The sequence below is a fragment of the Lepisma saccharinum genome, chromosome 23 (assembly GCF_977018435.1).
Source record: "Lepisma saccharinum chromosome 23, izLepSacc3.1, whole genome shotgun sequence".
NCBI classification, from domain to species: Eukaryota; Metazoa; Arthropoda; class Insecta; order Zygentoma; family Lepismatidae; genus Lepisma; species Lepisma saccharinum.
Window position 1 is genome coordinate 45,429,943 of NC_139251.1, and position 27,343 is coordinate 45,457,285.

The following is a 27,343-nucleotide window of genomic DNA, read 5'->3' on the forward strand; positions in this document are numbered from 1 at the left end:
TGCGGTGTGTTTTTCAGGAATATCTATACTAACACTAACTGCACATACGTAATTTATTAATTACCCAGAACATTTTTATGTGTACACTGTCAACCAAAAGCATAGAAACGGTGCATTTCGATTGGATGTAATGCCATTCTAATATTGAACAGAAATAAATAATCAAATATTCAGTGTATATATAACATACATAGTCACCACTGTAGATACATAACAAGGAAAATACAGAAGGTTGTTCGGGATCTCTGGTGACGATTTTGAAAGCCGCTGGCGACGCTGTTATCAACGTCAATCCGTCCAAATGGTGCATTCTGAGTCACGTCAGTACCGAGAACGCGTGTGCAGAGTGTTGTGCCATTTACCTACAACGATGCCGAAGAAAATTGAACCATACTGGGAGGGCTACATAACAGTCCTTTCCGATGCTAAATATAGCTATTCGGCAATCAAAGGAATGTGCAAGAAGCGTGGTTTTGTGATATGGAAGAACTTGATCGGTGCGATATTGAACAAAAATGGCAAAGGCCGACTGGGCCTAGTTCCACATAGGAAGGAACAGGCAAATCCACGAGCAGCTACGAGTCGTACACCGGACATAGTCAGAAAAGTGAAGACCCTTGCGTCAGATGGTAACCCTGCCCCCAAAGGAGTATCGCACGTAAGTTGGGAATGTCTGTGTCAACAGTGAACACCATAATCAAGAAGGACCTGCAACTAGAAATGCGGCATAAGCGGCGAGTTCACAAGCTGTTGCCTCTTCACATTGCGGAACGTCGCACGAACGCTAGAAAGCTCTATGAGACCTATCTTGCAGGGGAGAGATGGAAAAATGTGGTGACATTAGACGAAGAATATGTATACCTTAGTGACTGTCACAAACCCCGCGCGATGTACTACCGCCCTCTCGACAAAAACAATTATCAAACATTGTATCGAGAATGCCAGGAAAGTTTTCCACAGGGTTTCATGATCATCGCTGGATACTGCTATAATGGCAAGATAGCAATTCGCCGTGTAGCTAATAATGTGAAGGTGAACTCCACGTACTATCAGGATGAGGTTTTAACACCCATTTATAACATAGATATCCCGGCACTGTATGGGGGGACCAAAAACCAGGTCTGGGTGCACCAAGATAAAGCATCCAGCCATACCTCCCGTTCGACTCGTTTGTTCTTACAGCGAATGGAGGTGGAAACTGACATCCGTGCAATTCCTTACAGCGACATTCCGGTCAAGGCGCCAGATGGTTCACCCATGGACTTCTGTGCATTTGGACTCCTAAAACGGGCCTTAGGAAAGAGACGTCCACGCACTCTCAATGGCCTCTGGAAAGCCTGTCAGGAGGAGTGGGAAAAGTTGGACATGATAACTCTTCGGAAAAGTCTGTTGCAATGGAAATTACGTTGTCGGGCTATAGCGCGGAATGCTGGCTTTTCAATTTAGCATGATCGTTGGTGGCGACATGGGTTTTCATGAACTTATCACCCTTCCAACATTGTCCTCAGAGATCCCGAACGACCTTCTGTACAAGGTAAAATAATTCTAGAATAATGTGGAGTAGAATTAACTTTACTAGTATGTTTCAAAAATTGTTTTTAATGTTGTTACACATAAAGTAAGTGGGAGACTGAAATCTAAATTTTCATGTGTTGTCAACAGATTCCGAACTATTTCTCTGTTTTCTGGATATCAAAGAGTAAAAGGTGTCGCATCCCAAGATTAGATCTTCTGATGGTACAGTCACGGACACTTCTGGGTTGGTTACAGCCTGCAAGTGACCGTGACTGTACATTAAGGTAAGGTAGACAACTTTAGTTGGAACTTTTACCTCACTATTGTTAGTTCGTCTGTCCGTTGCAGGTTGTATGGGAAGAAGTGCCTGGGATGCTCGGAAAGGATCGGTCCAGAGGAGTTAGTGATGCGAGCGCTCAACGCCGTCTTCCACCTGCAGTGCTTCGTGTGCGTCGTCTGCGGGGGGCGGCTGCAGAAGGGGGACCACTTCGTCATCAAGCAGAACCAGCTCTTCTGCCGCCCGGACTACGAGAAGGAGGTGGAGATGCTGCAAGGATACGCGCAGGGTAAGCAACCCCAACTCCTACCTTTCATTCATAAATTCTCGAGTCCAACTTTGCGACACACCAAACGCCCCTTCGGGTCGCCCCAGTGGGTCTCGCCCCATAGCTTGAGAAACGATGCAGTACAGGCTTGGTTTACAGAAGGCGTGAAAATTATTTGTGTACATTAAGTAATGTGAGATTGTTTTGTTTTGTTTATGGTTAGGTAGGCAATTGTTCCGGAAAGAGAGAATTGTTCCAATCCAGAGCCTGGATTGGTTAAGGGTAGGGAGTAAAGTTTCAGTGGAGAAGGAATAAGTAGTACTGGTGTTGCCTAAGTACAGTAATCCCCTGGAAACTTCAGGGGGGTTGCCTGGGATGCATCAGGATGGCTTGAGAGGAAAGGTTTAGATTGTGCAGCGAAAGGTTTGTAGCAGTTCGGTTAGGCATTTCGGGTGTTGGTTGTTCTGGTGATTGTAGACGCTTCTGGTTCTGCAGCCTTGCTGATCTTGGCTCAACTAACAGTCAATAAATAACAGGAATTTTATTCTAAACTTCATGGAGATTTATCCACAATGAAAATTTGTATTTCGGGACTCAAAATGGTTCCTTAGCAACACGCCATAAAGATGTCGTGACGATCGAGCAGTGTGCGCCTGCGCAGTAGCTCGTACAACATGGCCGCTCCACTGTTGACTTGCACCGTAAGAGCAACGAAGTGTTCTTTTTGTGGTCAGAGGGAGTGAAACCTTCTGAAGTCTACAGCAGAATGAAGGTTCAGTATGGAGACAATTGTTTAAGTCAGGGAAGAATGTACTAAATTAACGGATTCGCTGATCGATCTGCTGTTTCATTGCCTCAGTTGCCACGCAGACTGGCCTCCCACTCCGGTGTCCATCACCGACATTTCGTCTTCCGTCGTTAAATCTTTCCACCCATTCATACACTCTCGTATGTTGTTAGTAGTGCCAAGCAATGAACTGGTGCAATTAACACGTAAGTTTGTTGTAAAATAGCATTTTGAAGCATTTTGTATATAACAGGGTGCACCATAAGTCTGGACCTACAGGAGAAGAACAGGTAGAATTACATAGTTGGTTAAAAGTGTTCGCCATTGTATCGCATACACAGCTGAAGGCGAAATCTCCCCCTCCCGCAACAGTTCATAGAGCACAGTCGCAGCAATTTGCTGATACGCCTAGTGCATAGTGCACCTTCTTTTTTAAGAAGAAGAAGAAGAAAAAGCTCTGAATTTAAACCTTGTACACCACTGCTTTTAGGTGGCCTTACAAAACCAAATTGAGCGGAGTTAGATCTGGGTTCCTTGGAGACCATTTCGCCAATCCTCGGCGCACAGTAAAAAATGCAGGAAACTTGTGACATGGCGCTGTGAGCACGTAATACGAAGTGGCGCCATCCTGTTGAAACTCCTATGGTTCCAGACTTACGAGACACCCTGAAAAGATAATTTTTTGTGGTTTTTACGACATTATAGAGCATTTTCTGGTATTCTATTGTGCATTTAATAACTATGACTATAGCCGTGTTAATTTCGATTACCTCTTCCAGGTGAATTCTCGTGCGATGAGCTCCTCCCGGCCACGCGCGCTCAAGATGGCCGCCGGGGGCCCAAGAGGCCGAGGACGATCCTCACGACGCAGCAGAGAAGGGCCTTCAAGGCCTCCTTCGAGATCAGCCCCAAGCCCTGCCGGAAGGTGAGAGAGGCCCTCGCCAAGGAAACGGGTCTCAGCGTACGAATCGTTCAGGTGGGTACTCTATACCGCTATTACTAGATACCAGTGTTCGGCACTAACTTTTGCAATAAGAGTAACGTTTTCAACAGTTACGTTACAAAAACACATAAATTGCCAAGTTAAACATTCGTAATGTAGGGGGAAGGGATACATTTGGTAACCATGTGTCTTCTCTGGATGCTACGGTGGAAGAATTTTCGTGAAATCGACTAAGACAATGGAGCTAGGCTTTATTGTATGCGAAATTTAGGACATCCACACTTTACTGCAATTCGTCAAATCTAATTGCGCACGATGACTTCAGTGTTTTGTGCGATTGTTGCATTCATTAGGAATTGGTGATCGAGTTAGAAATAAGTCATTGTCCATGAAGTGGATCTTGTTTCGCTCGAAATGTAGTTTTCCTGACTGAGCAATGTCGCCCCCCACACAGAGAACCCAAAACGTGTCAATTGACATATATTTTGATTAAATTATATAAATGGATGGAGCGACTTTGCTACTCTATCCACCAAATGAGTGACATTGTTTTTATTACATTGTTGTACAGTTAGTGTACTGAAATTCATAGTTACTGTATTTCGTTATTAACATTTACACATTCCATTCAAAAAAAGGCTTTAAAAGTTATGGGCAAATTTTACTTATAAAGTTTATATTGTGCGACCTCTCACAAAGAAAGCTATACATTTTGGGAGCTGTGGATCCATTTATTCTTTGGATTAAATTGAAGAATATAAAAATATAAGCTGGTTGCTCTATTATACACTAAACCTTTTTCGATCTAATGTTTAATTTTGCTATGGAAGTAAAATTAATTATCACTATACACTATTTAAATTGGATATTTGTAGGATTTCAGGGGGCTTCAGCCCCCTTAGCTATCCCCCTGGCTACGTGCCTGCATAAAAGGACACTTTTATCAGCTGATGTTTTGTGTGATGCACTAAAATACATCAATTGGGAAGACAAGGTCACTTCAAAGATAATTAAATTTCACTTTTAATGCAACAATTTGTAATGATGCGATCATTACTGGATCCTTTTTTATGTTATAAATTGTGTATGCCTATGTCTATGTCCTGTACGTTTGAGTTCTTGGCCGTTGGGGAGCGGTAAGTTTCCAGTAACGGTTTAGGTCATTAGCGGGGCCTATAAAAGGAAGGGAAGGCAGCAGTCGCTCTCAGATGTTTTGGTGCGATACGGCGAGGTAAAGAGGTGTCTCTTCTCTATGGGGCGAAACGAAGACTTCTCTTGATAATATGAATAGGCGGATATTTTAACTTTCTCTCTTTCTTTTAGTACACACACTTGCTCTTTTCACATTATTCCAATAGTTTATTTCATGTGGGAAACCGCGTACACATCACACATACCTTCAGCCACCTTTTTTGGTACTGAGGGTTATATTTTTTTTTACTCGTGGAGCCAGTGGCTACGCGAGTCTACACACTCTCTTCGGGAAGGGGGGACAGGGTAAACCGGAATGTAATTTTGTGAATAACGGCCAAGAATTAACTTCTGTAAATATAATATGAATAAACCTATATATATCTAAAAGGAAATGGGCGTTAAGTTGTAATTTGAAGAGGTACGTGTCTATTGCCTAAACTAGCATCCACAGAACTTCAGGTACTGCAAGTTTTGAACCTCGGGACAAGGATTCAAAAATGTATGGTTGTGTATATTGTGTATGTTGCTGAGAATCAGCTTAAAAACACAAAATATCCCATGTGGGGAAATGTATCTTACTGTACATTTGAATGGGGTGAAACTTAGGCATAAATTCGTCGTTTTGCGCGATTGTTTCAAGGGATTCATCGCAGGTCGTGGGTTCATAAGGCAAGCCGGATTATCTCTGCACTTGAAAGAGGGAGGCTACAGCTTTGCAGACAGTGACGTCATCTATTTGTTTTCTGCGGAGAAGAGGGAAGCGGGGATGAGTCTTCCGATTCTGCAGGGGATAACGTCGACTGTGGAGGCTGGAGCTGGGGCAACCGCGACGGTAACCGCGACGATGGGAAAAAGTGAAACATCTGATGCAACAACCGCGACGATGGGATATTGCCAAAGACGTCCCGAAATAGCAGAATTGATTGAGCGTGCAGAATGTTCGTACCATGCCCTGTTCGGTTAAGAAATATTGACCCTGGCAGACCTTGTCAGCTCCTGCTCAGAAATGTGTAGAATAAGCTTTCTACAGGAAATGGTAAGAACACTGGCCTTTGGTAAGAGGTGACGAGAGGCCAAGGGAGTGTTTAAATACGTGCGCATGAGAGCGACACGAGGTCTTTTAATCTGGAATCATCGGAGAAGCAGGAGCTACTGGTCTTATTTCTAAACCGAACAGGGTAAGCTAGTCTACACCCATTCTGCCATTTGCATTGCTCACTTCAGTCTAGAAACGAATCATGAGTCTATTTTAATGTATAGTTAGATATTTGTACCTGCCCGTTCAGGGCTGTCTCTACCATCAACTAGTTCTAATAGTACATCCCTATTTAAGAACCGCGTCAGAGGAACGCTACGTGGTGGATTGATGCGGGCCTTTTCATTTTCTTTTGGAAATGAAAAGCGTCAAAGACTTGTTTTCTTAAACAGACATGAAAATTGAAAGGATAGGCATCGCTACGTGGTGAGATGCTTGGGCTTTTCATACATTTTTACGGAAATGTGATGAAAAATTAGCGCTACGTGGTTTGAGATGCGTGGGCTTTTCATCCATTTTTACGGAAATGTGATGAAAAATTTGAGCAACGTGGTTCTTTTGGAAATGAAAAGCGTCATGCCTTGTTTTCCTAAACAGACATGAAAATTGAAAGGGTAGGCTACGTAGTGGAGTTGCGGAATTTTTTCATTTATTTCACTCTGAAATAAATGAAAATTGAAATTTGTTAAATAGTGACATGTCAGAATTGTTTTTTTCTCCGCGAATCTTTATTTTTGGGGAAAGCTGCGTAGCACGCAGTTTTAATGTTAATGATGGTTAATGTCGATAATCAGCTTTAATTCAGTCCTTACCCACCACACCCACCCAATAGGCTAATCACCCGCTGCATTAAAGCACATTACAATGCGGAGGAAACGAAAATAGAATGTTTCCTTTGGTAGCCACGGGCGCTTTTGCTTCGTCGCGGTTTTCCGCGACGATGCGATGTGGCATAAGGTACGTCCGTCATTCCGCGCGCCGGAAGGTTCGATGTCGGACATTCGAGTGTCATATTCCGCCCAGAATTTGGCCAGCCCGGGCACGTCTACCGACAAGCCCTTGTCATTCCGCTCCTAGTAACGCCGTGGTTCGCTCGAACCCGGTACCTTCGGTCAGGGCCTGATGGCTATGACAAAACTACCACCTGGGAAATTATCATCAATTCCCAGGATTTTATCAAAATTTTGAAAGTGGCATTTGATTTTGATGACCCTTGTCCTTGCAGTAGTCTCTTGAAATACAATTTGGTATTTTTTTAAACGTAAATTTGGTGCGTGACTTATGATATTTCGGCTATAAACGATACGACTCAATCACACCATGATGTGTGTACTTAGTGGGTCACAGCAGAGAGTATTGCTGAAGTTAATTGTGTTTTAATTAATTAAAGTCCTTTAAAGTTTCAATTTCATATATATTTTTAAAACAGACCGTAACTTGTTAATGATCCGAAAACTAACGCCGTTTGTGTTTATGTGTTTTAAGTTAAACTGTTAAAGATTATCGCAAGGAGGGTATTTAATTTTATCACGTATAGTTTTGAAATGCACAAGGATCAGTGGTCGACTCACTCGTAATTTAAAATGACTGAAATCTCCTCGCCCCGAAGATGGGAACCTTGGTACTAATAATTGTAGTGCAAATTGATAAGGAGATAGTCGAGAGAATACACGAGTCAGTCGCAGAGCATTTTTATTTTTACCTTGTTTAAGGAATATTTTTTTTACTAAAGTAAAGTTAATATGTGAAAAAACGAAACGCTAATTATATTTCTAGGAATAGAGGAGCAATTATATGTCCGCTACTATACGCTGGCGTAAGTAGTAAGAGTGACGCTACCATTCGGCTAGAGTATAACCCGCTCGTTGATTCAATGTTCTAGCTAAGGGATAATAATAGGTGTTTTTAGTTGTACGCGCAGAAATACCGGTAGTGAAATATAAAAGATGCGCAAGTGTTTATATATATGTTTTAAGGAATAGAGGAGCAATGATGTCCGCTACTAAAGGTAGTAAGTGTGACGCTCCCTTCCATTAGTTTTAAGGTTAATTATGTCTTCCCCTACGAATTAATTGTGTACACAGAGGTACCCGTAGCAAGAGGAATGACACTGTCATTGTAGCGCAATGACATAAGAATGACTTAGTCTGCATGACTTTTAGTTTGTTAAAACACCATAGTTAGGCGTAAGCCAACTTGTAATGAAAAGTAGAACGAGACGTAAGCGGTATTCAAGGCGTGGAGTATTTCACATATTAACGAGATTTTTTTGTTATTATCCATATATTTATTGTCTCCTTCAGCTATTTATTAAAGGATAGCTTAATATTCCTCCTTTTGCGTTTTCTAGCTTTGAATTTTAAATACCTTAAATTTCATGTGTATTTATATTATGATATTTATATTTCAAGTTACGGCATTCCTTAATGTTTAAATAAACACTCTTCAGCATTATTCAACAGATTTCGTGTGGTTATTTAATCGCATCGCAAATCACTAAATCACTAAATAGCGATAAAAGTTAAAAAGGTTGTTTAAATTAAGGCAAATCTGGTTGTCATTTTTTTCATTAAATAACGATGAAGTATTGCGAATAGTGTAATCAATCAAGCCCTCCCCTTAGGTATAATCACGTTTACATTCCGTCAGCTTACGATAGGTTTAAACACGCAAGTTTAATCTCTGCACCGAAAGCACGATTCATTCGTTGTTTTCCTTTTGTTCCTTCGAACTCAGGATATGTGCAGTCGCAAGACTCAAGTCCAGGATTTTCCTCCCATGTAAGTCACCAGATTTCTGTGCGGAAACGGAAATTTTCACATTCGAGTTAGCGGAAGACACATATCTTATTTCAGTCTCGGAGAGAGAGAATCTGATGACACCTTTCCTTTCGTCTAGTGTCGGGATGGATGCGGAATTTGTTGTAGATGAACTTTACACTCAGGTGGCTTAGTAGCCTCCAACCGAGGTGTGAATAGTAGCCTCTTCAAGGGCGCTTATGTATGCGATTTTTTCTCGTCCCATCAGAATTCTCAAAGTTTCCCAAATGAACTTTAATTACCTCTTACAGATTAATTTCATGTTAATCTTCGTAAAGTAGGTAATAGCGAGTAATTGTGCTTATATTTTACTCTCCCACACGTCATAGACTTTAGTTGAAGTAATATCATACGAAATCCTATACTTTTCTCCCGGCCCGGCGTCATGATGTTCATTTACGGTTCCGTTTCAATTTTTTTTTCCTAAGGCGACCATAAACAGTAGTTTTGTTTACCTTATTAGGCTAAAAACTCAAAAGAGTGGATTTAGACGCCTACAGTTGTCATGGGTCAAGTGTAATCTCTTACGCGGCGAGCATTTATGCTAAGTGACAAAGAAAATACACGGCGGGCTATAGAATGACGTAGAGTAGTTTTTTCCTCTTTTCTGTTTAACGCAATGCCTTATATTTTTTTTCCATTATTCTCAGAACCGTAAATTTACTTCACAGATAGCCAAGAAATGTTTTCTAAATCAATAACCCAGTTTAGTTTCAGTTTTGAATTTACTGTTATCCTATTACTAATTTGGAACTTCATTTTAACTGTTTATTTATGCTATACGTCAGGCGTATGCAAGCGCAAACAAACCTTGACTAGTGAGCGCTAACAGTGCGTCACTATGTCGCCTTGATTTATTCATCCATTCTATTATGTATCTTTCGTAATTAATGAATCTCAACGATCTTAACGTCATTGGAGCCATGTCATTTACTCTTTTATTATATCTTCGTGATCCCGAATTTACTTGTGGCTAGGTCCGTTTTAACAGCTGTGACGTTACCAAATTTTGGGTTAATTTTTTTTTCTCGTCAGTTCCTCATTTTTTTACAATGCTTTGACACTTCTGACATGATATTAATGGATTTCGTCAGGTTAATTTTCTGATACCAGGGGATATATTTGATACCATCTACATACTACTTTTATATATTTATCAATATTTAATCCTACATATTTTCGTTTATTTTATAGTGCCATGTCATAACTTTATTTTTATATTGCACATTATTTTTGGGAGAAGCCAGGGGCTATATATATATAATTTAGTCAATATATACATATATTACTTTTGATGAAGTCAGATTTTTCATTTTAATGGTGTTCCAGTGTTACGGCGTCAAATGACATTTTCCGCCTTTTATTTTCTTTAGCCTTCATTCAAACTTTGTTTTATAATTTTTATCACTTATTGGGCAGTTTATTTTATTTTAGTTTACTTATCTTTACTCATGATTTTCACTTGCCTATAGAAGACGATTACTTTACACATTTTTTATATATTTTCATATTGAATGACTGAGAGCAATGTAGTTTTCCCATGTCTTACCTGTTTCCTACCCTGTTCGGGAATTCCACGAGTTCAAGGAATCTCGAAAGTAGTCCAGCGAGTTTTTTTTGAGGCCGGAAGAAGAACGCATTCCTGAAGGCTTTGGAGCTCACCAGCCTCCTTTGGTTTTCAGCGGTGTATGTCACTTAGCAGCACCGAAAATCCTATTCCAAGTGACATCCCAGGATCAGAACAGCGTCAGAAACATCAGAAGAAATGTCATCTTCCAGAGCAACCCCCCCCCCCACGACTCTAACCCCCTTAAGAAGAAGCATGAACATCTTTCATGTACATCGTCCCCTTTTGCTCTGTAAGGCCAGGCAGTGTCCTTCACCACATATTGGAACTTTCCGGGTACAGTCAACGACCCAAATGTGTTGAGACCCAGCCCTGTGGATCAGCAACCTGCCAGGCCACCTGTGACGTTTCATCCTACCAGTGGCCATAATTACTGTATGCAATGGCGTCTGCTGTGAACTTTCGGGGGCCTATCCTAACATCCCCCCAGTGTTCGCCATTGGACAAGGCATATTTTTGGGGCTTGGAACCGCTACTTGGAGTGGCTTCCCATGGACTACCCTGTGTTCGCCCGCCCCACGGCCCACGTCTTTTCATCTGACCTTTGCTGCCCAGTATTCCGGAACTTTCCACACCGGGATTCGAATCCGGTCCCCCAGTGAAAATGATCGGTCAAGGACCGTGTATGTCACAGAACAGTGCTTCGTACCACAGGACTCCGGGGTTGGAATGTATTTGGATTGCCCTGCCGTCTCATTTCTCAGGTCATAGTGTGCACACATAGTCTGCTAAGAACGTCAGTGGCAAGTGCAAACATAACCTTCATCTATTTTTTTAATCTTCGTGTGGTTGTGCGCAGTCCAGTGGAGTTTGGTGTTTACCACGGTCCTTTTCTCTCGCCTCGAACTGTCATCCTGATGAGGCGGAAGATTGCGAGCATGCGGCATTAAAGTTTCTCACGGATTACGTTCTGTGCTTATTTAGCACTTGTTCAGAAGCAAGTCGCATGTATCGCGTTACGATGCAGTGTGTTGAACTTTCCGCTGACTCCACGGACCTGCGAACAACACTTTATATCGCATGTTGACCAACCGTCAGCATTGTTGATTACGAAAGACTCTTCCAGCGTGTGGCTAATGTAAACATAGGACTTTATTTCAGCATTCAAGCTTGAGCTTAATTCTGTTTCATTTAATTTTCGGTGAAGGGTATCCGACATTTTTTTTTTATTAGTATTTTATTTTATGTATCCTTTTGTTCATGTAATAAACAAAACCTTTTAAATTTTGGTGAATGGCAGAAGGTTCAATTTAAACTTTAATTATTACAATTTCAATTTTGGAAATTGTTTCGCAAGAGGGAGTGTCGTACCATGCCCTGTTCGGTTAAGAAATATTGACCCTGGCAGACCTTGTCAGCTCCTGCTCAGAAATGTGTAGAATAAGCTTTCTACAGGAAATGGTAAGAACACTGGCCTTTGGTAAGAGGTGACGAGAGGCCAAGGGAGTGTTTAAATACGTGCGCATGAGAGCGACACGAGGTCTTTTAATCTGGAATCATCGGAGAAGCAGGAGCTACTGGTCTTATTTCTAAACCGAACAGGGTAAGCTAGTCTACACCCATTCTGCCATTTGCATTGCTCACTTCAGTCTAGAAACGAATCATGAGTCTATTTTAATGTATAGTTAGATATTTGTACCTGCCCGTTCAGGGCTGTCTCTACCATCAACTAGTTCTAATAGTACATCCCTATTTAAGATCCCCGCGTTCAGAGGAACGCTACGTGTTCACCAGAAGTAAAGAAGAAATTAGCAGATATTTTAAACATCTACAGTAACGTCTTTTCTGAAAAACCTGGCGTTACACACATCTTACAGCACAAAATAGAACTAACCGATAGGACACCATTCTATTCTAAGCTTCGTATTTTGACTCCAGAAAAGCAAGAAATAATGGATAACTGTATCGATGAGCTGTTAGCTGGGGGTTTCATTGAGCCCTGCAAATCTAATTACATTAATTCACCGTTGTTAATCAGGAAAGGGGATAAATACAAGGTGATCCTGGATCCTCGAAAGACAAACGCAGTAACAAAGAAATCTAGGAATGAAGTCCCGGATATGTTTGAATCTTTGAGTAAATTAGGCAAGGCTAGATATTTCTGTAAATTAGATTTGGTAAACGCTTTTGGCCAGCTTTTATTGGAAGAAAACTCACGCCAATACACGGCATTCAACACTTCACGAGGAATCTTTCGCTATTTGAGATGTCCCTATGGATTGAGCATGATTCCTAACACACTGGCGAAACTGATGAATATTGTCCTTGGAGAGCTGCAGGGTGTCTCATGCATTGCATTTTACGATGACATTTTGGTTTATGGAGAAACAGAGGGAGAATTGTTGCTCGCGCTGAAAGAAGTTTTGGAGAGAATACACAAGGCGAACTTAACACTTTCACCATCGAAGTCCCAACTTTTTACTTCGGAAGTGGATTACCTGGGTTTCAGAATTTCTCACAAGCAAGTGATGTGCCACCCATCCAAGATTGAGTATTTGGACCAGATAAGGGCTCCGAAGAATGTGAAGCAACTCCAGAGCATTTTAGGATTCTTCGGATTTCTGAAAGGTCACATTAGCCACATGTCAGAGTTGACGAGTCCTCTCACTGACATGTTACGTAAGGGAATTCGCTTTCGGTGGACGGATGTTCACGAAGAGTGCCTGACCAAACTGAAGGAAGCTGTAAAGAATAACGTTTCTTTGTACATTCCCGTACTGAATGAGCCGTTCGTCATCTACAGCGACGCGAGCGATAACTGCGCCGGTTTCTTACTAGGACAGAGGGACCAAGGGGGGAAACTGCATGTTGTATCCTTTGGAAGTAAAAAGTTCTCACAAGCCCAGAAGAACTACAGCACAACGCACAAAGAATTCCTCGCTTTGCTCCTTGCAGTCGAGACTTTCGACAAGTACATCTGCCACGCTCCGGCAGTGGAAGTTTTCACTGACCACAGTGCTCTGACCACGATATTCAGTACTGAAAACAAGAGCGCAAAGATGTCAAGGTGGACCGCTCGTCTCTCGCGCTACCCTCTGCTCATCAAATACGTGAAAGGAGAGCTAAATCTGGTAGACTTTCTATCGAGAAATGAAGTATGCAACACCCATCCGTCTGAGTACGACGGGTTACCCGCAGCGCAGGAAACATTCCCCCTGGAAGATGAAAATGATGAAGGCTACGTAAAATTCGAGATGGAAGACGGAGTTGTGATCGATTCGTCAGATATTGCACAGAAACCAGTTGCTGACCTCAGTGCTTTGTGCACTATACAAAGCGCGAAGCAAATAAAGAAGAAACGACGAGAAAATTTGCTTCGAGGGATCAAACTACCCAAGGTTCGTCTCTCTAAAAGTGAAAAGATGCAGGGCTTTTCATTGTTGCCTTTCTCCGTGGCCGAGGGGAATGAAGAACACGAACCGCTGGATCCGAGCAGGCTTCTGGACACCACTTCAATCATTTCAGAGCAAATGAAAGATAATTTTCTTGCAGACTTAGCGAAGACTGTTAGGAACGAGGAGGTGGAAGGGACGAAGATGTACAAGGAAAAGTTGAAGACACTGGCCAAATCTTCGTATTTCGACGATGATGGAATCCTTAGGAGAAATTTGCCTGCAGAAAAGTACAAAGAGAAAGGAACTGGCAAAATATGGGCACCTCTTTCTCTACGTGCGCAAATTCTTATGTCCTTGCATGATAGTGCATTCGCTTCTCACCCTGGAAGATTGAAAACTTTAGCAAAGGTCAGAGAACAATACACGTGGCTAGGCCTAACAAAAGACGTTATTCAATACTGTAAGTCGTGCCAACCATGCTGTGTATTTAAAGGGGACACTACTAAGAAGCAAGGCTTCATGGCAAGTAATAAGGAAACAGAAGTTGGCAAGAACTTATACTGTGACATTCTGGGACCAGTCGTTCGTTCGAAAAAGGGAAATTTCCAATACGTTCTAGTATGCGTTGATAGTTTTAGCAGATTTACTATCTTGCGCCCTCTTCGCGTTGTGACTGCGAAATCTGTGCTAGAACAATTACTGGATATATTCTCGATCCATGGATTCTACCCGAGAATCTCCACTGATAATCAAAGCATTTTCAATTCCAGAATGTGGAAACAGATGATGAAGATGTTTGATTCCAAGCAGATCAGAATTTCTCCATATCGCCCGCAGGGCAATCTCGCAGAATGCTACGTAAAGGCAACTAAACGTGCTCTTTCCACACTAATTTCGTCGCACAACGAGTGGGCGTCATCGTTACCGTACGTGCAGTTTGCATTGAATTCCCAAGTTTGCAACACGACCACATTCAGTCCAGCATATTTGCATTTTGGACGTTCTGTGAGGGGTCCTTTCGAGAAGGCCAGGGACGCTTTGCCTCAAGGACCTGAAATCAGACAGGAGGACATCTTGGAATTCGTGGAGGAAACGAAATTCAGGATAGAAGAGGCCAAGAAGATAGCTTGCAACAATCAAGAGCGCATGCATAATGCACAGAAGAAAGTATATGATAAGAAACGCCGCAAGTGCACGTTTAAGGTGGGGGAAAAAGCTTGGCTTAAGGAACATCCTCTCTCTGATAAGGCCCGTGGAGTAACTAGTAAACTCTCGGGGAAGTTCTCTGGACCACACGCAATTGTGGAGCAAACTTCGGCAAATACTTTCAAACTAAAACACAGCGAGGACGGAAGAATATTGAGAGCCAACAGCGATCAGTTAAAACCTTATTCTTCGCCGCCTGAGTTCGCGAAGAAAGTAGCCGGGCAAAATTCAGCGAAGGGAGCGCACGTATCTTCTCCAGAAGACGAGAATGAAGATGTACCCCAGATGCGCTACAAGCTGAGAAACAGATTCTGATCTAATTTCAAAAGGGGATTTTTGTAAATATTGTATATAGGGATTTATCTATCTTTTCTTTATTTTTTATCTTTCATTTATTTTCTCTCTCTGATACCTCACACACTACTCCTGCAAACGTTTCGTTCCGCAGTCAACAAAAGTAACGCAAAGTTAGTGCGTATTTTTTTACCGCGTATTTTCGTCGAGAAGCCGCAGTTCGGTGGTGAGAAAATCCAGTGAATAGCAGTGACATCTCTGGATGTAGAGCCATTTAGACCCATTCATGTGGAAGCCGGTCGAAGCGGTGTCTTCCGATCTCGGCAGGAGCGCAGAGCAGTGGCGTTGCCGGGAGTCGAACCAGCAGCCTTGGTGACTTGGATGGATTTCCAGGAGACTGTCCCTAATTGGTCCAGGAGGAAGGATGGAAGAGATGCTGAGTGGGTAAGAATCGACGTGGGTTAACCAGCTCCAGTGCTGAGGGAAGAACGCAGATCTCGAAGTACACTTGTGGACAAAATTAGAGTGAACATTGACTGTCAGTGTCGTGTGACCTAATGAAAGTGTGCTTGTAGTGAACAGAAACTGCGGACAAGTGTATTGTGTATATTATTATTATTTTTCTAGGTTACAGAACTTTGATTTTTTTCTCTTCAGGAAGGGGGGACTATGTAATGATGCGATCATTACTGGATCCTTTTTTATGTTATAAATTGTGTATGCCTATGTCTATGTCCTGTACGTTTGAGTTCTTGGCCGTTGGGGAGCGGTAAGTTTCCAGTAACGGTTTAGGTCATTAGCGGGGCCTATAAAAGGAAGGGAAGGCAGCAGTCGCTCTCAGATGTTTTGGTGCGATACGGCGAGGTAAAGAGGTGTCTCTTCTCTATGGGGCGAAACGAAGACTTCTCTTGATAATATGAATAGGCGGATATTTTAACTTTCTCTCTTTCTTTTAGTACACACACTTGCTCTTTTCACATTATTCCAATAGTTTATTTCATGTGGGAAACCGGGTACACATCACACATACCTTCAGCCACCTTTTTTGGTACTGAGGGTTATATTTTTTTTTACTCGTGGAGCCAGTGGCTACGCGAGTCTACACACTCTCTTCGGGAAGGGGGGACAGGGTAAACCGGAATGTAATTTTGTGAATAACGGCCAAGAATTAACTTCTGTAAATATAATATGAATAAACCTATATATATCTAAAAGGAAATGGGCGTTAAGTTGTAATTTGAAGAGGTACGTGTCTATTGCCTAAACTAGCATCCACAGAACTTCAGGTACTGCAAGTTTTGAACCTCGGGACAAGGATTCAAAAATGTATGGTTGTGTATATTGTGTATGTTGCTGAGAATCAGCTTAAAAACACAAAATATACCGTTACAAATTGAAAGTTAAATGTCCCCCCTTACACCCCAGACCCCGTGCGGGAACGGTTGAGTCCGGGTATTATTTAGACATGTCGCAAACGAAACGCAAGCCGGATTTAAAACGAATAAAAACCCTATATGATATTTGACAGAGCAGGGAATATATTTTCGAAGGTAATGGTATTTTTTGGTGGTACATTCTGCCTTCCAGGATTCTTTTAATTCGCAGCCCGACGTTTAAAAAAGAGAAAACACGATATGTTCGACATGGGGCGTCCTGTTTCGGCGATTATTGCAACTCTGGTTTATCACCCGCACAGACACACAAGAATTCAATATTGGTGACCAAACATCACTGTCGGCTACTATTTCATCATTTCGCACGGGATCCATACGCATTGAACGCATGAGTTTCTGGCGGTTGAAAAAAGAAAAACACGCACCCCGACGTAGGGGAAAAAATAGTCGGGATACCGAAAGGGGATGTTTGGTTGGAGCGGAATTAAAAGGGATCATGCACATTTAACGCACACGGTCATGAAATGAAAAAAAAGCATCGTTAACATGAGATTTTTTGGACCGCTGTACGCGTGTTAACTCCTGCCTCGTTGGTTCGTTGCAACATGGAGGGTGTCGTGGAAAATTCGTGCTAAAATGTGTGACACTGCAGGTCTATAGGAATAGCCCAACTTCTAAACTTTAAAAGGCTATATCCGTGTTCACATAGAAAACTAAATGCATCATATTATCGATTGATGCACCAGAATGCATCGATTGATGCACTAAAGTGTGTTTTATGGCTTCTTCAAAGAATCAAATTCACATTTGATGCATTTGGGTGCATTTTTGTATGTCGTGAAAGAGACACCAAAGTGCATAATTTGATTCAAGTGAGGATTTATTTCAGTCGAGATGCATTTTAATGCATCAGTTGATGTTCCTTGATGCTCCTTCCTGCATCAGGTGAAACGTTTAAGTGCATCATAAAAAGATGCATTCTGGTGCATTATGCACTTTGGTGTTTCTTTCACGACTTACAAAAATGCGCCCAAATGCATCAAATGTGAATTTGATTCTTTGAAGAAGCCATAAAACGTACTTTAGTGCATCAATCGATGCATTCTGGTTCATCAATTGATATGATGCATTTAGTTCTCTGAGTGTAGATTTCATCTTGTTCTTCTTTCGCTGTTTATATATATATATATAGACACACACACACACACGCACATACATACAGGGACGCCATTTTTGTAGCATTGGAGTGTTGGACCCGTGAACACCCTGCATTTGTGGTAGCTGCGTATTCTTAAAGTAATGTATGGTACAGTGTCTCTCAAAAGTTTTAGGACAACGACATTTTAAACTAGGCAACCCAAATTACGTAAGACGCTGGTGGGTTGCGTGTAGAGTTAGGCTCAATTTCAGGGTTGCCATATGCACAATAGATATTTATGAAATACGCGAAAGAAATACAACCAAATATTATTGTATAAAACTCTAAAAAGAATATGAGTATTACATTTGTCGCAAATAAGAAATACTTTCTGAAAGAAAGAAAATCGATTTTCTAGTATTTCATCGCTGATGAGTCTACACAAAGGAAAATAGGAGAAAAGAAACAAAAAGGGACAAAAATTAGAGGAGAAAGGAGAGAGCGAGAGGGGAAGAGGAAAAGTAAAGGAGGGAAGAAAATATAGGACAGATGTTGATAGGAGAAGTAATGAGGAGAAAGGGAAAAGATGCGAGGAGAGATGAGGAAAATGAAGCAAAGAGGAGAAGAGAGGAGGGAAAGAGATGAGAGAAGAGGAGGTTTGAGAGGAGAGGAGGGGACGAGAGGAGTGGAGTTGAGAGTAGAGTAAAAGAAAGAACACGAGAGAACGAAAAGAGGTGTCTTCGTGAAAACAATTCGTTACAAAATAATAAGTTAGGAGAAATAAGTCGCATTTTCACAACAGCTACCATATTCTCGTTTCTCTTCATCACTTCGATTTTTTTTCACGAAGATAGCTACTAATACAAGAAAAGCAAATCAAAATTAAAGTAAAAGTTCAACTACATGAATATCCAACAACATTTACAATATTGGAGTGACTGAATATATAAAAATTGTTCTTTGAACGGAAGGTAAAGGCTTCGTATAGTGCTTAGAGTTCTCGACTGGGCATCTAGCGGTCCCAGGTTCGAGTCTCCTTACGACGTGTTATTTTTTAAAATTCTCCTTTTATTAAAAAGAGCAGTGTAACATTATTTGTAATAGCAGTGTAGAGTGGCTACATTGTTCTGCATCTGGAATCTACTAAAGAAAATTAAACAAATAAATGTATTGACACATGTTCAAAGGGATATTTTTACATATAAGATCGTGAATTATGATACTCCAACGATAATTGTGTACTGCTTCAAAGACATTGACAAATATTAATGAAATCACTATTTATATTTGTGGTAATTTAGGACATACTAATTTTACCCCTTACCCACTCCATTTCAATGCAAGGATACATCTGCAAATATCGAATGAAAAGTTTTCATCATGAGCAATTCTCCATTAAATGTTTGCGCCGATTCGTACTACCCTCGTTTTCTTTGTTACAAACAAGTATTCTCTGCACGCTACATGTAGTGTAGCAGGAGAGTTGCATCTACATTTCACACTGGCCAGCTCCTCCTAACTATTCTCAAGAACGAAAGTTTGTAGGGTAGTGGTTACCGTTGTAGATTGTCAACCTGATGGTCGTAGGTTCAAACCCCTCCGATGGTAGATAATTTTCGTAAGTTTTAGACATATCCCATTGTGTTCATTGTCCACGCAGTGTGAAACGGAATGATTCAGTTTGGAATTAACGATGGGGGGAGAATAAATGTTAAATAACGAAACCTCCATTTCAACGAACTGAGAAGTGGAGAAAAATTGGATAATTCTTATAAATATGAAAATTACATTAATGTTTTTAGTGGTATAATCGCAGGTAGAATCAAAGATCTTACATGACACATTTTATCTCGCTCTGAACTCAGCCAAAAGGCATTTCGCACCGATCTAATACATTGCTCAATTCATTTTAAAATATTATTGAATGTTTCATATCGATATTTTGATCAATGCATCAATTCTTGACGCTGGGACGATATTTTCTACATATACCTCATCTGTCCTCTCGTCTCCTTTCTCTTCTCTCCTCCTCTCCATCTCTCCCCTTCTTCTCCTCTGCTTATATGTCATATCGCCTTCCCTCCTGTTCTCGCCTCTTGCCTCCATCCCATTCTTCTCCACTCCTCTTATCTCCTCTCCTGTCTTAGATTTCCGACCCCACTGCAATCTTCACCTCTTCTTTTCGTTCTCTCATGTTCTCTCTTTTACTCTACTCTCAACTCCACTCTTCTCGTCCCCTCCTCTCCTCTCAAACCTCCTCTTCTCTCATCTCTTCCCCTCCTCTCTTCTCCTCTTTGCTTCATTTTCCTCATCTCTCCTCGCATCTTTTCCCTTTCTCCTCATTACTTCTCCTATCAACATCTGTCCTATATTTTCTTCCCTCCTTTACTTTTCCTCCTCCCCTCTCGCTCTCTCCTTTCTCCTCTAATTTTTGTCCCTTTTCGTTTCTTTTCGCCTCTTTTCCTTTGTGTAGACTCATCAGCGATGAAATACTAGAAAATCGATTTTCTTTCTTTCAGAAAGTATTTCTTATTTGCGACAAATGTAATACTCATATTTTTTTTAGAGTTTTATACAATAATATTTGGTTGTATTCCTTTCGCGTATTTCATAAATATCTATTGTGCATGTGGCAACACTGAAATTGAGCCTAACTCTACACGCAACCCACCAGCGCCTTACGTAATTTGGGTTGCCTAGTTTAAAATGTCGTTGTCCTAAAACCTTTGAGAGACACTGTACATTGTATGGTAGCTACACAGCACACACTTACTGCCTGCGATTTCCTCTTCTGGGGTTACCTCAAGAGCAGAGTTTTTGAACACGTGGCCCTAAACCCTTAGAGACCCTGAAGAGAAGAATTAGGGAAGAAGTCCAGCAAAATCCACCCGCCATGCTGGTGTCTGTCTGTAATGGATAATTTTGTTCGTCGACTCCGTGAGTTATTTGTGATATTCAAAAAATAAGACGAAGTGAACAGTGTTGTGTTATTATTTTACAAATGGCATTATGTTATCTATCAATTACCACTATCTTACTTTACATTATCTGTATTGTGTTACTATAGGAAATATATTAAAATGGTAGATATACAGTCTGTAACAAAATAACTGCACCACCGCTAGAAATTAGGGGTATATTGAAATATGTTTAAATTGCCATTGTACTAATAATGTGCAAAACAATGGCAAATTGCACCTGGGATTGTTCCTTGGTGCATCGTGATTCTCTCTTGTTATTTTTGCACTGCTGTCTTCCATCCCACTCTCTGCCAACAGGTGTCTCTGACGTCTGTGTGCAAATGGCTGCCGTCTGAGTGCCATTTGCGTTGTAATAATTTTCATGTTTCTCTTAATGTTCAATGGGATATTCCCTGTGTATAGTTTGAGCAGATACGTATATTGAGTTTTGCTAGCAAAAACTAAAACAATCTAGCGAAAAAAAATTGTGGCTGAAATGCGATTTATTAATAATGTCTGTTTGTTCAAAATCAACATGTAGGTGATTATTTTACTGAAAAAAAACAAATGACAAAAGGTTAAAGTCCAGGCTTTAACAGACATATAAAACAAGGTCCAGGATTAATCTAAAGTAAACTATGAGCGGTATAATTGTCTAAATATCACTTAAAGCACAGTTTGCGTTCCATTCTGTTAAGTGGTGCAGTTATTTTGTTACACACTGTATATATTGCCGGACCCTATATAGAATATAAATGTTTAAAACAATCAATAGATGGCGACCTGATAGAGATTATTGAACCTTTGTGTTTATAACCACATACCATAAGTAACATTCAAATAAAGTTATACTAGTTTTACAGAATTATAAAATGAAGTACAAACTATTTTCTTCTGTCAATATAATACACTTGTCGAAACCTCTGATTACATATGAAGCAACATTCGTACATAATTCCTATTGAACTTTCAATAAGTTATCATATGATTTATGGTTATTTTGTATATTATCTCCTAAAATTGTGCTACGGAATTTCGAAAAATAAATGCTCTATTTATTTTTAATATTGCCCAGATAATTTTATTATCATCGCACAGGAAAAACAACTGCAGTTGTTAAAATTCTGTTTACATAACATATTTAAAGTGTCCACCATGTCTGTTCAACACTTCCTGTGTTCGAATCACTTGTCAAAATCTCGATTCAGAGTTTCACGGGTGGCGCTTGCAGTATTGTTCCATCATCAGTCTCAGATCGGTTCTTTAAAGACTTCTTGCTTTAGACTCTCAAGTAAAATGAGCTTCGATGCTCCACGGAGGCAGGCGGGGGGGGGGGGGTGATAATAAAACATGTCAAGTCGTTTTACTTATTATTCCATGAAGAAGGTAGAAGGAAGCAGTTTCTAGCGTGACAGTCTCCACGGGACTCTTCCCAAACTCTTCTCCCCGCGGCAGTGTTGCCAACTTAGCTCTCTTGGAGCCAGATCTGGCTCTTTCGTTCACTCGTTTGGCTGTCAACTGGGGCGCCTGTCCCCGTGCCCCGTTATGACGCCATCACTGGTTGCGGCCCACATAGACCAACTTTTGCCATGATTATACATTTTGTACGTGACGTGATATTGTTATATTGGCTGCGTCGCCCCACCCCCTCTTATCTCCCCAGCCACTTCCTTTTATATAGCGCCGTGTTTGAGGTTAAACTGACATAATATTGTTATCAGCGAATCCTTTATTTTCGATTTCATAGACCATCGGTGGAATATTGAGATGGGTGATGTCACCGGATCTAGATGGTGAAAACTAAGAATAAATTGTCATCAATTTAGAGTTAACGGTAATAGCAGAGCCCAGAGCCCCACCCCTTTGACAACTAACATTACCCTAGGAAGCACACTTTATCCAGCCTTCGTAAATCTATCTCCTTGAAAGTCAGTTTTAACTCCATTTAAGGTGAAATTTAGCTCTTTTACGCGCATCAGGTTTGGTAACATTGCTAAGATGGCCGTATGAGTCAAGGAGAAATGCATTGGGCTTATGGGAGTATTATTTGATTTGTTCTCTTGGGAATATCAAACTTCCGATGGAGTAGAAAAATATATCAACGTGAAGAAGGCAGTTTGAAGATGCATTTCACCAGCGGAAAAGTCGAAACTTCCATTTGATTAGCAGTAACTTGATGTTGAATTTGATTCCCCATAAGGTATACATGGAATTCCAAAAATTCTTATTCATCATATTTTTTCAAACATCGTGTCCAGCTTAATAATCAACATAAAAAAAAACGCTTAGAGCTATTCGTTCATTACATAAATTACTTGTATAACTACATGATTCGTATTCATGTCCAGATATTATTAGAATGATTAAACCAAGAAGACTTAGGTGGGCAGGCCATGTGGCATGAATGGGAGAGGAAAGAAGAGTTTGCAGGATTCTTGTTGGGAAACCTGATGGTAAGAGATCTGTAGGAAGGCCAAGACGAAGATGGAGGGATAACGTTGAGATGGACCTAAAGGAAATCGGTAGGGATGGAAAAGAGTATATAGATCTTGCTCAGGAAAGGGACAGATGGAAGGCCTGTGTTGCTGCAGCCATGAACCTTCGGGTTTAAGAAGGCTAGAGAGTTAGTTAGTTAGTTAGTTAGTTAGTTACTTGTATAAGTCGCCTATATCATCGTGTACAACGCAAATAAGATATTCTCACAAACAGCGTACCTTTACTTTCCAGCAGCCTATCAGAGGGCGAGGAATGAAACCGCATTTACAAGTTGATTGGCCCGGGAAAGAGCCTAGTTCTATTGCAGTGCTCCGCAGTGTACTTAACGAAGAGAAACTTGACGAAATCTCGGCTTGGAAAACTACCATATGCGCTAGGTGCTTGAGTTGAGGGGAGACGCATTTGCAATTTCGCCGGCAAGCGGAGTGATTCCGGCCGCTACACGGACACATCTTTCAGCGGCACTGTATATGCATAATGTTTATGACTTTTCTTTTGAGACAGTGTTGTCCTTTATTGTTTTCTGTGGTTACCTTCTGTTTTTTTATTGTACAGGTTTGGTTTCAGAATCAGCGGGCGAAGATGAAAAAGATTCAAAAGAAAGCCAGACAGGAGAACAAGACAAAAGATGGGGACATCGATGAGAAGAGTCAGAAAGGAAAACTCAAAGAAGAAGAACAAAGTAAGTGTAATGGGTTCCTTAGCGTTAGGTACTAAAACTATTTGGATTTGCTCTTTGTTATTAGCGTCGCTTTTCTGCCACTTTTGGCTAATCACTAAGATGAGAACGTGTAACGTATGATGACATTCTCAAAAAGTACACAGGGATTCGAAACCGGGACCTCTGGCACCGGAGTGCTAACCACTCCACTAAGGCTATTTTGCCCCAAGGCGTTCTTTGATATCAAAATGAGCTTAATTCAGTTTCGGACTGAATTTCAGCTTCAAACCTTGAGAGTCTGACCTTTTGACTATTTGGCGATGGGACAGAAGTAGAATAATTACAATTTTATTGAATTCATATGTGAATATGCAAATATAGCCAGTTTTAAACTAACCTCCAGACTAGGAGTGTATATTCCAGGCTCGCTAGGCTATGTAGGCTATCTGCGAAGCCTGAAGCCTAGAAAGTAAAATACTAAAGAACAATTGATTAGAAACTGGGAATTAACCTGATTTCAAAAAGAAGAAAATGGCAATTCTAAAGTTTGCAACCAGAATTCTTAGGAGTTGACAACCTGAATTCTTAGGAGTTGGCAACCTGAATTAATAGGAGTTGGCAATTATTATAGTTTCATTAACACACTCAACAAATATTTCCAAAGTAGGTTCATATATACAGTATCAGGAAATATAAATTTACAGATATCTATTTATTGGCTTTAATCAAATTGTTCAAAGATTTTACAAAGCCCTTTACTAGAAAAAGGCTTTATATTTTAAAAAAACATATCAGCAATATTAGGCGTGCTTTAAAAAATATTTAAAAAATCATCAATTTTCTTTTTTAAAATAAAAAACATGCTTTTTATCCACCCGCATTTTTTTTTTTCTATGACCGTACAAACCAATGTGTACCGCACCGACGAATTCAATTTTTACCTTTATTCTGCTTTCTCTGCAGGTCCGCAGCCGACGAACTTCCTGAACGACAGCAGCGACACGGAGGCGGGAAGCATGGCGGCCCCCGTGGAGGGGTTTGGGGAGATCGAGCCCTCCCCGCACTTCCTCCCCATAAAAGAAGAGGCGGACAACGAAGGACCCACTGTCTACTTCAAGCCGTCACAGGAATTCGACGCAGGTACCCCGCTCGTGCTGCTCTCTTCCTCTCACCAGATGTCACCACCTGCCGTCGGATACTCCGTATCTACAGCATTGCCAGTTTGTAGTTTGCCATATCTTTTAGCCCCATCATAAAATTCCATTTTTTAATCTCTTCGACACAGATTTCTACTAGAATGCTTGTCCTATGTTTTCTCTGTATCTTCCCTTTACTATATCTGATATTCCGTAAGATAATTTTTAAGTCGGCTGTATACATTGGTGTGCGTCAAATCGTAAACTTCAGGGTAGCGATTATATCGGGTATGCATTAGTGTAGCGATTATGTCGGGTGTGCATTGATTTGTAAACTTCAAGGTGGGCGATTACGTCGCGTATATACACTGGTGTGTATCGATTTGTATACTTCAGGCAGAGCGTATAGAAGGAATAGTGTGTGCACTCCCTGAGTTGCCGTGGTCCACCGCCTAGATGGCAGTGGTGACGTTTGAGACGGCGCGGAAGATGCTCGCGTTGATTACATAACTAACTACATAAGAAACAAAAATGCACGCTACTTACGTTTGGAGAAGAGCTCAGCAGCTGGATAGTTTGGAGAATTTCCGAGATGATTTTGCTGTCTTCGAGGCACTTAATTCCTTTCTTATCTCCTTGGTGCGGAAGAAAAATCGACATTTCAGATAGTGATATACGAGCTTAGGTAGCGTACGCAGCACATGATCTTCACAGCATCCTAATTGCGAAGTTTTTACAGCAATTATATTTAAATTGTCCAAACACTCAAAAAATATATCACCCCATAAACTATTAGCACATGATAACTTTTCTGCAACAACTTGTTCCACCCGTAACAGCACATCATAAACACTTTTCGATGCATAGGTAAGGTATTTACAGCCGTCGTCCGAACCATAGTCTTGGATTAGCGTAAGTGAGGCAGGTACATTAGTTGGTTCCCCGTGCAGAAAAGTTGTACACAGTTTACAATCCGTCACTTTTGAAATATACCGCACTACGTATCCTGCCAAATGATACACCAAGTATTCTTTACCAACACTTTGTTCATTTAAGTTCGGTACGTTGTTTTCCCAGTCCGATATTTGAATTTCATCTTCTACAATGGAAATTGTTTCCCTTATTTTATTTTCAGCTTGCTTCTTCACCGAAAGATTTTTATTTTCTGTTTCTCTTGCCAGAGTTCGCATTTGATTAACAAAAGACGTCAGAGGAGATTCAGTTCTGTATTCACAGTTTCCGCCCGAAAATAAAGCAAGTGTTGCTGGTACCTAAATTGATTGCAGCATATGTAAGTGCAGAAAATCCACAGTGGAGGGATGATCATCACAAGTGAACGACCGCAATATACCAAAATGGCGTTCTAGGGGATCTTGATTAAATTTTCCTGTCAAAACGTACTTGTAATTGTTCTTCCACAAATATTCGGACACTTCTAAAATACTTTTTAAAGTCACTCTTAAGGACTCTAGCGTTTTTTCTGAAGCGAAGGAATTTCGCTTATCTCTAAGGACAGCATTCCATTTTATTAAAGTTGTATGTGCTACTGATCCTTTATATAGTGCCTGTGCAGGAGGGAATGAATTTAATGCGTCAACCAGGCAGTTTAGGTCCCTTGTGAAATTTTCCGTTGTTTCACTGCCTTCTAACCCCTCTGCATTAATACTCCGATAAAATTGTATTCCATTAGCCACAGATCTGCTAAACAGCTGCAGTGCGAGTCTTACATTCATTCGTTGGAATGAATTAGGATCCAAATGAGCAGAGGTCACTTTGTAGCAAGCTTTCATACCGGAAAATTCAGTAGATGAATCATGTTCATACACTTTTCTGTAAAATGAATAATCAACAATATCACCATTATAGTACACCTGCACTTTATCGTGGAAGTTATTTCTCATGCATTTAAATATATGTGATGCGTCTGAAAATGCCCAAAGCTTTCTACTAGAGTCAGCTGGATTGGGTATAGAGCACTTAAGATTGTTTCGTTTCCGGAAATTCCTAAGCATTTCCATAACTTTTTTGTTAGATTGGCTACCAATAATTCTGACCTCTGCTTTTTCCAAATGTATGATTACCTGGATAAGTATTTTTGTGAGAATGTCACCAGGGGTGAGATTCCTGCTAGCATATACTGCTATGGCTTGAATCCAATTATACAGAAAATTAACAAACATAAAAACTAGAGCATGATTTGCTAATTGATTCTTGCTTTCGTCTGGAGTAAGATTTCCCAAATCAACAAAGACGTCTA

General features: G+C 40.8%; 1 protein-coding gene across 1 annotated transcript in view; it reads left to right on the plus strand.

Annotated features, from left to right (window-relative positions):
- The window catches only part of LOC146005483 (LIM homeobox transcription factor 1-beta), a 67,017-nt gene that overhangs the window by 27,656 nt on the left and 12,018 nt on the right, over positions 1 to 27,343 (plus strand). The window contains 4 exon segments of the mRNA XM_083144729.1: positions 1,864 to 2,081; positions 3,627 to 3,823; positions 23,845 to 23,971; positions 24,914 to 25,090. Coding sequence (XP_083000855.1) covers positions 1,864 to 2,081; positions 3,627 to 3,823; positions 23,845 to 23,971; positions 24,914 to 25,090 — 719 coding nt within the window.